This window comes from Tamandua tetradactyla, chromosome 15 (genome assembly GCF_023851605.1).
Source record: "Tamandua tetradactyla isolate mTamTet1 chromosome 15, mTamTet1.pri, whole genome shotgun sequence".
NCBI lineage: Eukaryota > Metazoa > Chordata > Mammalia > Pilosa > Myrmecophagidae > Tamandua > Tamandua tetradactyla.
In genome coordinates, this window is record NC_135341.1 from 41726427 (window position 1) to 41739091 (window position 12665).

Sequence of the window (12665 nt, forward strand, 5' to 3'; positions counted from 1 at the left end):
GATTGGCAATAATTCTTTCTTGAATGCTTGGTGAAAACACATGTGAAGCCATCTGGTCCTAGACTTTTCTCTTTTGGGAGCTTCTTAATGATGAATTCAATTTCTTTACTTGTTATTGGTTTGTTGAGGTTGTGTATTTCTTCTTGAGCCAGTGTTGGTTGTTCATGCCTTTCTAGGAAGTTGTCCATTTCATCTACATTTTCTAGTTTATTAGCATAAAGTTGTTCATAGTATCCTCTCATTACCTCCTTTATTTCTGCGGGGTCAGTAGGTATGTCTCCTCTTCCATTTTTTATTTTATTTATTTGCATCCTCTCTCTTCTTCTTTTTGTCAATCTTGCTAAGAGTCCATCAATCTCATTCATTTTCTCATAGAACCATCTCCTGGTTTTATTCATTTCTTGATTGTTTTCATGTTCTCAATTTCATTCATTTCTGCTCTAATCTTTGTTATTTCTTTCCTTTTGTTTGCTTTGAGGTTAGTTTGCTGTTCTTCCTCTAGTTCTTCCAAGGAAGCAGTTACTTCCTCAATTTTTGCTCTTTTTTCTTTTTTGATACAGGCATTTAGGACAATAAATTTCCCTTTTAGCACTGCCAGCAGAGGCGCATATTTTAACTGCACAAACGATCTTCCTCTCATGCCCTTCCCATCCTCCTTCCCCATATGCAATGCAGCACTGAGTGGTGGTGGACATTTTGGGATCTGGCTAAGGAATGTCAAACTGGAGATACATTTAATTGGGGCTTGGCAGTATATATAAATGTTATTCATGTTCACTTTCAGGTTTAGTTAAGTCATTGCTGGCCATCATATTGTAGTAATGGCTTCCAGGAATACTCTCACTCACTAAGCTGGCTCACCAGGTGAGATGACCAGGAGAGAAAGTCCAGAAAGTGTATAATATTATGGGCCTGACCTCCAATGCCCAACATCAGAAGTTTATGGAAAATGGAGGAGGAAGAATAAAGTTTGAAATGTACAAAATCAAAAGCTAATCTATGGAAAACTCTTATAGTTATTAAAAGTATAAAATTTTAAGCAGTAGATTCTGTTCTTATACATGTCTTATAAAAAATGAAGGACTTTTTTGTAAAAACAAATTGATAATGCATCATATACTATTATAAATTTACCATGGTATTTTTTCTTTTAATTTAACAGACATTGCACAACTAAAATTTGCAAGAATTCCCATATTTGTAGGGCACAAACCTGTAGTGGTTGTATGAACATGGGTGCATCTGTGTGTGAAGTCACAAATTTAATGCAAATCCAACAAATCAGGTTAGTATCTTAACTTATCTGATTATTCAGTCCTGATAAAGTCTGGCAGGTACAGCTGAACTAGTATACACACCAATGAAGCAAAATGCTTGAAAAAATGAATGGCATAGAGATGTACCAGGCAGTTAATAGTAAAGATATTATGCTATTTTTCTGGATTTGGGGAATGTGGCATTTTTCAATTTTTCAACTTTGTCATTTGTTCTATTTTTTCCCTCACTCAGAATAGATAATCACTTTCTACATATGATTTTCTATTTATAGTTTTGCGTCATCTTTCTTAAAAAGGATCCCCAAAAGTGACTAAGTTTAGGCCTCATAAACCTGGATCCCACTACTCCTTGTGTTTCACATATTTCTCATTTTAGTTGAATACATTCTCCAGTATTTTTCTGAGAAATGGTGGGTGGAAGGCCTTTTTTTCCTTCTCTCCAGATTACAGCTCCCAAAGTGCCCTATTTCTACCTTTTCACTTAATTGGTAGTTCAGCTGGATATAGAATTTTAAGTTGGAAATTCTTTTCTTTCAGAATCTTGAAGGTATTTCTTCATTGTCTTCCAGCTTCCAGTGTTGCTGTTGAGAAATCCAAAGCCATTCTGATTTTTGTTCTGTATATGAGACTCATTTCTGTCTCTAGATGTAATAGAACTTCTTCTTGTTCATAGGCTTCTGAAATTTCACCATGATATGCTTTGATGTGGGCCTAGTTTATCTACTGTGCTGGACATTCCATGGACCTTTAAATCTCGAAATTCATGTCACTTGAATTTCTTGAATTATGTCACTGATGAGGTCTTTCCCGTGTTTTATCAGCTCTCTCTTTTTAGGAAACCAATTATTTGGATGTTGGATATTCCAATTTTCTTAATTTTCTTCTAATTTCCAAATCTTTGTCTTTTTGCTCTACTTTCTGGGAGAACTTCCAACCCTTCTATTTATCTTTTAATGTCTGTGATAATTTTTTTTTTAATTTCTAAGAACTCCTTTGTGGTTCCCTAAATATTCCTTTTTTATAAACTCTTGTTCCTGCTTCATAGATACAATATTGTCTGTTACCTCTGTAAGGAAATTCGTAATAGTTTTGTTTTGCTTTGCTTTGTTTTCTTCTCCTTACATAGTCGGTCTTCTCCAGATTGTTGTTGTTGTTTCTGTTTGTGTGATTGGTTGAATTTTACTCTATCATGATGAAGCTTTCTTCAGATGTCCCCAAACCCTGATTGTCTGGTCACATTTAAAAGTGAGAGACTGAAAAGCTGATTTGGCAGGGCTTACCAATTGGCAGCCTCATGTGGTCTGATTGCCTATTGATGGGGATGAAAGAACATATCTTTAGAGCTTTCCTGTTGACTGGTCAGGTTCCCCCAGAAGAAGACTCTTTCCATCTCCAGTCTGGATGATAAAACCCTCTCTATCACATTCTGTGAGGCAAGATGGGCCAGTGGGTTGGGGATCTCATTTTTCAGAACCCATATATTCCCTTGTCTACTTATTTTGAGAATGATTCCTAGGCCTTCTGCTGTGCCTGGCACCCCTCAATCCAGAGCCTTCTCTCTTAACCTCCCCAGAAGAACAATACTTCAGATTTCTGCTGGGGTGGAGGAGGGGCAGTTGCCCAACCAGGAAGAATGGAAGAGAGCTCCAGGAGTCTAACTACAGTACTTTCCAAACAGCTTTCTTTGTTTTAGGCCTCCTCCACCCACCCTACCCTCTACCCCCAGTTCCAGAATACCTTGTGTTGTCAGTTCCTGGGCATTCTAAGGATTCCAGAGTGTAAATCATACTGTTTCTCAATTTCCCCCACTTTTGGTTTAGGGTTCTGCTCTAAGTAGAGAGGGTTACTCATCTGCTTTCCAGCTTCCAAGATGGTTTTACTATTGTCTTCTTTCTGATCTCCCTGCCTTTTTTTTTTTTTTTTTTTAATTCCTGGTTTGTACCTTTGTCAGGTTTTAGCAGGAATAAAAATTATAAAGAGTTATCTGACAATCATCATTTTTCTCTAGCTACAGCCTGTTGCTACCTGGATTTCCTCCAGTTCAGAAATAACCTTTTAAAATAGACTCCTTCCATTCATTCACGTTTTTAAAATGCAAAACAGGTTCATATCTTGGCAATGCTTCTCACATTCCACCCCAAGAACAAAGAGATTATTTCAGTATACCTTGACTTCAACTACATGGTTGGTTTGTCACGCAAAGAATGAAGAAGTCCCTTCCTACTTTTCTCATCCTCCTCTCTTTGCTGCCACTGTCAGGCACCATGGTTTATCCTTCACATTTAGGAATTACTGGCTGCCACACCATTTTCAGGAGGTTGGTGTCAACCATCCCAAGGGGGCCAGTTAAGCAAACTTTGGAGAAATGAGAGAATACTGAAATAACTTGTTCCTTAGGCTTAAATTTATCAAGGAATATTTCTGATATTTTGGATTTAATGCACTGCCAGTCTATTATTATTATTATTATTATTATTATTATTACTATTGTATGTGGGAAACAATGGTGTTATGGATGCTAGGAAAAGATGCTGGGGTATCTATGCCTGCTTAGAATTAGGAACACAGATAGCATCTGCTCTTATTCTCCTGGATGGGTTGAACATTTTAAAAGAGTTTTTAGATTTTTCTCAAGATATCTTTCCCTTAACGAAAGTGTTTTCAATTCAGTGGAGAGAGCCAGTGGGCTCCCTTCTTTTCTCATCCTTGTTCTACTCTATAGATCTGCTTACCTCTTCTATCTGTCCTCTAAGAGAAATGGTCAAGGAGATGAACTACAAGTCCTCTCTTGGTCACAGACCAGGCCTTTTCATAGGTTGGGAAGGTGGCAGGATCACACCTCCAGTCTGGACGGCTCTGCCTCCCCTGCTGGACTGAGGGCTTCTTGAGGGCAGTATTCTCATCGCTGAAGATACATAGAAGGAAGGGGATGAAGCTGCTTAGAGATGATTTCTCACCCCTGGTGACATAGGACAATCTGCATAGGAATTAAACAGAAGTTGAGGCTGGAGTGCAAACTGATGCTCTTCCATGTGCTCTGCCACCCATCCAGCACTTCCAGGTTGGTCCAGGGGACCCTGGCCCAGCCTCTGGCTACCTATGGGCAAACAGCTCTGGGTGGCCCAAGGAGTCTTTCTGCTGGCTGAAAAGCTCCCGAACCATTCACCGCCTCTTCCTGGACTTGGGGTGTGGCTTACAGGGCAGAGAAGGGCCAAAGACCTTGGAAGCCAGACGCAGGCTGCACCCCTGCAGCTGCGAGGAGGGAGTGGAGCCTGACATCACTGACTTTATAGCCCAATTTTTGTCTTGATTGTGTCAGGCAGCACGTACAACTCCACTCACAACTCAAGGGAAGGTCTCCATGGGCCTGTTTAGTTTACTTCTCTTGGCTCTTTCCATCCTCATACATTCATTCAGTCATTCATTTGTTCTTCAAAAATTCAACACAGCAACTCTGTTTTATGGAAAGCTCATCCTGGGCGGTCTAATCCCACCTCTGTAGTCTACTAACTGGCCTGGTGCCTTTGGTCGGATTGCATAACTCAGTAAATCTATCTCATCCATAATGTGGAAGAGTTGCTATGAGGGCTAGAAATACGGTAGGTGGAGTCCCTTGGGTAGACTTCGGGCCCACAGCCCTGCAAAGACCAACCACTGCACTGGCTTTGAAATCCAGTGAGCCTCTGGGGCAAGTCAGGTAGCAGAAGGAAGAGGGGAGGAAGCCAGGGCTTGAGTGAGCCACAGCACGATTCCCCTCCTAAACTGGGCTCACCGTGGCCTCCTTCCTGTCCTGGACAGTGAAGAGAAGGCAACCCGGTTCCTCCAAAGGCGACCGCGGCACATTTAGACCGAGACCTTTAGACAAGACATCCCATCACCGTGAGCCTGCGGAGAGAGGGTTAGGACCGGGAAGGCAGGGACTGGGCAGGGCAGGAGAGGCGGGTGCTGAGGCAGGAAGGGGAGGAGGGACCAGCCTGATCACCTTGGGTTCCTCAGCACAGGGCGGAGCCCCAGCCCGCCCGCCTGCGCGCAGGTGAGTGAGCCCGGGCCCAGTGCAGCGCGGTGGGTGCCAGGCTCGGGCGCCCGCGGCCTCCGTCCCGAGCCACGGACCAGAATCGCCTTCCCCACCGAGGCCGAGGCGCCCCGGAGCCATGGCCGGCCTGACCCGCGAATTCACAATTGCACTGCTGGGGGTCTTGCTGCTCGGCGCGGCGGGTAAGTTGCTGTGCCTCGGACGCCAGCGGCGCTGAGTGGCGGAGAGGCCCGAGAGCGGGCGCTGGCAATGGAAGTGGGGTGGAGAGATGTTGGTGGGGTTGGGGGGACGGGTGGGGGTCGCCGGCAGCGGTAGCGGCGCGGTCGCGATACGCGGAGGGCGAGGGTCCCCGGGACAGCCCGACCCCGGAGCGCGCCTCGTCGGGCGTGGTGGCCGTGCCCTCCTGGGTTCAGAGCTCGCGGGCCCTGGCGCAGGTTGCCACACGTGGGTGAGGCCCCGAGCGGGATCCCAAGGGTCCGGGGCTGATCCCGGCACTGAGCGAGGAGTAAAGGGGAGCGCGCCGAAGCAGAGCGCGGGAGACCTGCCCGAAGTGGCGCGCCGCGCTCTCGGGAGGTTTCACTGGAATTCTTGGGGACGTCCAGGCAGGGGAAAAGGGAGTGGGCGGTCTTCTACCTACAAACCCTCAACCTCCTCGCCTTTGCCAGGGAGAAGGTGCACGAAAACCGTGGTTAGACGTCCTGATTTCCCTTTAGATCGCCTCTTTCCTCGTCGGCAAGCCCCATTCCCGCGCTCCTGAAGTTCGGGCTCATTAATCCGAAAATGAAAGCGCCAGCTCCGGCAGGCCCTTAGGCATTTGTGCTGCCGAGGCTGGACATCCACCCCTCACACCTGTGCTTGGTGACTTTGAGGACAGAGGGGTGGGTGCCCGAGGGATGGTGGGAATCGTGAGTTATTCCGGCTGGAGGGCAGGGGGTCGTCTCCTGTGGCGGCGAAGACGCGCCCTGCGGGCCCTGGAAGTAGGAACAACGTAAATAACCTGGTTTCTTCCTGTAAGAACTTGCCGTGGGGCCTCCCTCTCCTGAGAGTAGAACAGGTTTTATGTCTTGTAAATAGAGTTTGCCAGAAAGCGATTTGGGTCTTGGATGCACTTGGGCTGCGCGTTTGTGTGGTGTGCAGGTGTAATAAGGTAAATTAGAATAAGGACTTAAACTAAGCCCGTGAGGTTTCTTCCTGCAGTCCCGGTGACTGCCATCATCACCAACCCCACAGGGGAACGCTTCCTGGTTCCTTTCTCCAGTAACGTCAGGTGACATATAATTATATAATAAAATACCTCATTTAAAGCATTGTGTACGTATTTATGATAATTGTTTACGACTGAATTGCCAAGATTTCATCTAATGAAAAAAATAAAGACTGACTTAAGTGGGTGAAAAGAGGGGGGAAAATGTGTGTGCACCGCACCTGGAAGCAGCATTGAAATTCTGGAGGTTGTTTGAGGTGTTTCTTGGCTGTGGGAGCTAACAGCTGAGAACTCCTCAGGTGAGAATATGGTACATACTTAGGACAAGAATGACAGCCAGTCCAGAGTGGAAGTCCGTTCCATGTCTGAGTTCTCCCCATGGCCTTGGGAGGCTGCCATTTTGGTTTCCAGTCACTCCCGTGGAGCCTCTTCCTTCCAGGAAGTTCTTGTCTGTCTGAGCCATGCCTTAGGGTGCAGTGTACAAACAGGAGGAAGCCTAGGGCCCTCCCGATTCACTTTCCTTAATTCCTTCCAGTGGTCTCACCAGCTGGCCAGGCTTATGCCTTTGTGGCTGCAGCAGTTGCTGAGTGCACCTGCTTTGCCTGGAAACTTGGGGTAGTTCTAAAAGGTGGAGGCCTTTGCCTAACTCCCGGAGAAAGCCAGAGCCCTGGCACAGTGGGTGTGTTTTAGAAATTCCTGAACTCTTCTAACAAAGGCTTGACAGAGAGAAAATGGACTGTCTACTGCTTAGCTGAAGCAATGTTTGCATCTTAGTGTGGTGTGTTTGTATGAGTTTGGTATTCTCACCGTTTCCTCGTTCCAGGAGTGATGGGCTGATTGACTTGGAATCATAGCTTTGTTAAAACCTCTTCGTTGCCTCCTAAGAACTGCTCATATATAAGAGTCTGGGTCAGTGACCCCGTTCTTTGTTGTTGTTGTTATGTATTTCATTGTAAAAACTTAACATACAAACATTCTGTACATGGTGTACAATCAATGGCTCACAATATCATCACGGTTGTATATTCACCATGATTATTTTTTTTAACATTTGCATCACTCCAGCAAAAGAAGTAAAAAATTAAAAACTTATGCATACCATATCCACTTACCCAACCCTCTCATTGACCACTTGCATTTCAATCTACTCAATTTGTTTTAACCTCAGTTCCCCCTATTATTTCTTTCTTTTTTATCCATATGTTTTACTCATCTGTCCATACCCTAGATAAAAGGAGCACCAGACACAAGGTTTTCACATTCACACAGAGTGACCACGTTCTTGCTGCCATTGTTTCTTGCCAAAAAATGTGAGCAGACAGATCGAATGATGTGTTCACTCACCCTGAGTGTGTGCGTGCATCATTCTTCACATCCAAATGGGGAGCTGCTGGCTGTTGTCTGGAATGTGTAACTGGGACGATCTGAAGCCCCCACGCCAGCCCAACGTACAAACCATCAGAGTTGCAGGACCTGGAAGTCAGAGGACACAGCAGCTCTGCCAGTCGTAAAGACGTGTCCTCTACCCCCTCATCAGCCTCGGGGAGCCTCAAATGCAGCTGTTTCATCTGTGATGGCTGTACCCCTACCACCAACACACATGCTCTTCCCAGCTTTCTCCCTGACCGTCAAAGTGGGGGAAGGAAGTTAAAATGTTTTAAATAATATATATTTACTGTTGAAAAATTGGCAATAGATATAAGCAAACTGAAAAGCAATCATCTGTGAATGAGCCATCTTGATAATTTTGTGTACAGACTTATTGGTGTGTGTGTGTGTGTGTAAAACCAGAATGGGATCATCCCACTATACGGCTTTAACCAATCCCCGATTGTTGGACATTTAGGTTGCTTCCATTTTGAAGACATCGAAGAATAGGGGACTCCTTCTATCAATTTTGAAAGGCCTATTCAGTGAAAAGAATGACAAGTACATAGCCGGCGACTATCTAATGACATGGGAAAACGTTATTATCATGTTGCCTGGGTTATAAAGTTGAAGTTGCGTAAGAGGGATTATCCCATTTTGATCTACCTGAGGATGAGTTCCTCTGCCTATGTTGTCCTTCACAGCCTTGACTATTTCTTTTGGCTAGAATTCTGGAAGTGGAATTGCTGGATTGAAAAGGTTAAGAATCTGAGGGCTTTGGATGCATATTTCCATGTTGTCCCGTGGAGGGCTTGTCCGGGTGTACATTCCTGCCGGCAGTGTACGAGTGCCCTTTTCCCCATCTTCACCCCAGGTTGTCAACATTGCTGTTTCCTTAGCTTCTATGGAAAAGGTGTTTTCCTCCTGCTTCAGCAAACACTGAACCATGTTAGTGAATATTCAAGCGTCTTGGGAGCACCTCAGCTGGTGGACACTAATAGTCCAACAGGAACTAAAGTGTTGTTTTGTTTTGTTTTGTTTCACCAAAATAGAACAAAACCTGAATCCCTGGGCTTATAACGGGGGCTTCGCTTGTGTGTTTGCCCAGCAGAGCTGACCTGGATTTGGAGGACACACGTTGGTGGGCAGTGGAGGGGACATAGTTTCCTGGCCACCTCCCTGATTGAGGTCAAAGTGGGTGGGGCATTGGGGAGGACCAGACTTCTGATTTGTGGGGCCCATGGCAAATTCTTGCCACCTGGATGACTAAGAAAAATTCCTATCCTTCAGTGATCATTCTAAATTGTTGTTATCCCATAACAATCATCCCATAATCATATTATTTCAAACCACTTTTCACACCTTGTAATGAGCCCATCACCTTCTCCCTCACAGCAAACAACATTCTAGACAAACAGGCAAGGAGAGCTGAGTTCCCTCTCTCGCCTCTCTGTAGCCCTGGGTTTGTATGCCTTCCATCGGCTTTTTAAATTACTGACTACTATGCTACTTGTAATCCCTCACACATGTTGAGCATTTGCTTTGTGTGTCAGGCGCTCTTCTGAGTACTTTACACGTAGGTATCTCCCACTTAGCATCAGTAATCCATTCTGAAAACCGGACATACTGCATGAAATCACCAATCAAGGCCCCATGTCTCAATTGTTTCAAATGGAAAAAATTGTAAGGCATTTCACAACAGCCCCAAACCCTGGTGGTTTCCAAAAGCATAATGGAAACACAGGAAGCTATGTATACATAATTAATCAATCCTATTAAATATAAAATACCTTAAGCCATCCCTTACGGATTGCAAAACCATTTACATGGTTGTTCACAGACAGCTGATTCCTATGCAGTAATGTGCTACATATGCCCTTGTTGACCCTTGACACCACCTTGACTCTGACACTCTATCTGTTATATCTGGGATGTAAGAGGAGTCTTTGTGCACATCATTTAAAATGTGTGGGCTGCATTTACAGATATAAATATACATTTCCTAAATAGACATTTTTTGACATGGCCCCCAAAAAACTTTCATGGAAGAAACATAAATCCTACAAGGTTGGAGTAATAAAAACTAAACCATTTTCTTGGGATAGGCCTGCATGTCACTCAGCCCTCTGTCCTCTTTAACGTGCGGAGTGAAGGCACAGGGAGGTAGAATAACTTGCCCAGGGTTACCCAGCAGGTAGGTGGTGAGGCTGAGATGCCTCCCCAGGGAGTCTCACCCCCAGACGCAGAACCCGACACTGCACCCTGCAGACCCTGTTTGTTAGACACTGGCGGTCGGGACTGCATTCTGGAATTTTTTTTCTTTCATTTAAAAAATTCAGCCAACATTTCTGAATGCTGCGTTCATATTTGTCCTGGGAATGAATATGTGTCTTTAATATTCAAACAAGTATAAACTGTGTTTGGAAAAAAATAATACATGTACATGGTAACAAAATCAAATAGTATAAAGGGGCAGGCAGAGAAAGGTTAAATTCCTATCTCCAACCCCAGACCATCTCCCAAAGGCAGCCACAGTTTCCTGGGCATCGTTCCAGAGCTATTCTGTGCAGATGTAAGTTGATAGGTATATGCCCACCCCCCTTTTTCACACAAATGGAAGCATATTAGAGAATATAGTATACGTACCATGTGCATTGCTCTCTCTTTTTTTAAGTAAACAATCCACTTTGCTGTTCAGTCCATATCAGAACATACTGTCCCATTTCTTTTTTGACAGCTACATACTATCCCTTGGCTTGGGAACACTGTGCTGTCATTATTTAGCCAGCCCCTTATTGATGTGTTGTTTCCAGTCTTTTGTTACTATAAATAGCCCTCAGTGACCATCTTTGCAGTTAACAGTGGTGGGCATGTGGACAAGTTTATCCGTAAGCAAAATTCCTGGAGGAGGAATTACTGGGTCAAAGGGTTTGTACAGAAAGTTTCAAAGAACAGCTGGAGGAACGTGCATAGGAAAGAGGTTAAGCAACTTGCCCAAGGTCATGGCTAGTAAGCGGTGGTACTTTTGGTAAACCTGGACAGTCATGTTCCAGAGCACAGGCTTATAAGCCCTTCCAGTTAAAATTAATCACAAACTTTAGGTGAGAGAAATTTTTTGCATTTCCATTCAAATATTTACTTTTGCTTAAGTGCTTAGAATGCCATAAACACTGTGTATCGAGGAGCTTTAAGGCAGGCCTGCGCTGTGGGGGCTCCTCGGGCTTACAATAATGAGGGATTAGTTGTTACTGACTTTTGATGAGTCTCATAGTTTAGGTGGCACTAGCTGCTGTAACACACAAGCCCAAACATGCATGATACCTCCAGCACAACAGACAGTTATTTCTTGTTTATATAAGGTCCGAAGCAGGGGATCTTCTCCAGGCAGTGATACAGGGACCTAGGCTCCTTTCTGCTTTCTGGCTCTGCCATCTGCAGCATGTGGCTTCTGTGTTCCTCTATATCAAGCTGGTAGGACAAAAAAGAGCACGTGGGCTCTCACCTGGGAGGATTTTATGGGGCAGAAATGGAGGTGGTCCACATCCCTTCTACTCCCAGTCCTTTGGCTGGAACTTGGATGCATGGCCCCACCAGGCTGGAAGGAAGGCTGGGAATGTGGGGGCTTGCTGTGAACTCAGGAAAAAGCTGGCGTTGTCCAGTTGGCAAGACAGTGGGCAGAACAGTGAGCACACCAAATAAAAGGATCAGGCTCCAACCTCGAGTCTTGTCAACAGTTAGCTTTATGGCTTGGAAAAATGGCCTGACCTCTTGGCTTCACATTTCCAACTTTAATTTAGAAGTTTGGACTGTGCAGAGGAACCTTCGAGACGCCCTAGTGTTTTATGAGCTGAGTTTTGGACCTCCTAGAGCTGATTTTTGGACCTCCTGGGAGGCCTGTGATCTGGTGAACCTGCTCTGACAGATTCATATCCATCCACCAAGAGCACTTAGCAGGCTCTTAATAAACATCCACGGAATAAACAAATGGACAGTAACGAGGCAGGTACTGAACGCCTGTATCATCCAGGGTCAACCCTCATACCAACTCCTTCCAGGAGAGGGAACAATCCTATAGAAGTTAGGTGGCTCCTTTAGGTCACACTGTTAGAAGGTGGCAGGGTCAGGAAGGACTAAAGTCTGGATCTCTGAGCTCCACATCTGAGACAAATAAGATAGAAGTGGAGGAGGAGAGGAACACAGTCTCAGGGGCTGCATGTGCGGCTCAAATTTTGGGAGAGCTGAAAAAGTAGCAAATAAAAAATGTGGATTGTCATATGGGGACCACAGCTTGCTCGGTCCCTGCAGAGGGTGGGAACAACCTCCCCAGTGGTCCTGGTTCTCTGCCTCACAGCAAGGCCTGGCATCACTACTGCATAGAACATGCCCATAAGTCTCTGCTTGGTCCCATTAAATGTGTCACTGGGGGGCTGGGGGCGAGAGGTGGCTGGTTTTGCAAGAATGCAACCCCACTCCCAGAAACATTTAAGAGGGATAACCAGAAAGTGATGGGGAACATTATGACAGAGAACATGATGCTGTGAACAAAGCAGGCTGTAAAGCAGTGTGCATGAATCGTATGATGTGTTATGTTTTCTTGTTACCTTTCCGTCTGTATCTCACGTGAGCCTAGGGAAAACAGACTGGAAGGAAGTATTTAAATGAAAAACACCTGGCTTCATGATGGGGCTCAGTAGTATCCTCAGATGTGAAAGACAGGTTATTGGGCACAGTAGTGATAATGACAAGAACTTGACATTGCCCTCAGCTGACAGCCATCCATTCT

General features: G+C 45.0%; 1 protein-coding gene across 2 annotated transcripts in view; it reads left to right on the forward strand.

Moving 5' to 3' along the window:
- Positions 1 to 5292: 5292 nt before the first annotated feature.
- CDCP1 (CUB domain containing protein 1) overlaps positions 5293 to 12665 on the forward strand; it is a 72864-nt gene continuing 65491 nt past the window's right edge. For both annotated transcript variants that reach the window (XM_077129576.1, XM_077129577.1), the window contains exon 1: positions 5293 to 5492. In XM_077129576.1, the coding sequence (XP_076985691.1) occupies positions 5429 to 5492 (64 nt within the window). In that variant the 5' untranslated portion in view covers positions 5293 to 5428. The remainder of the gene's footprint in view (positions 5493 to 12665) is intronic.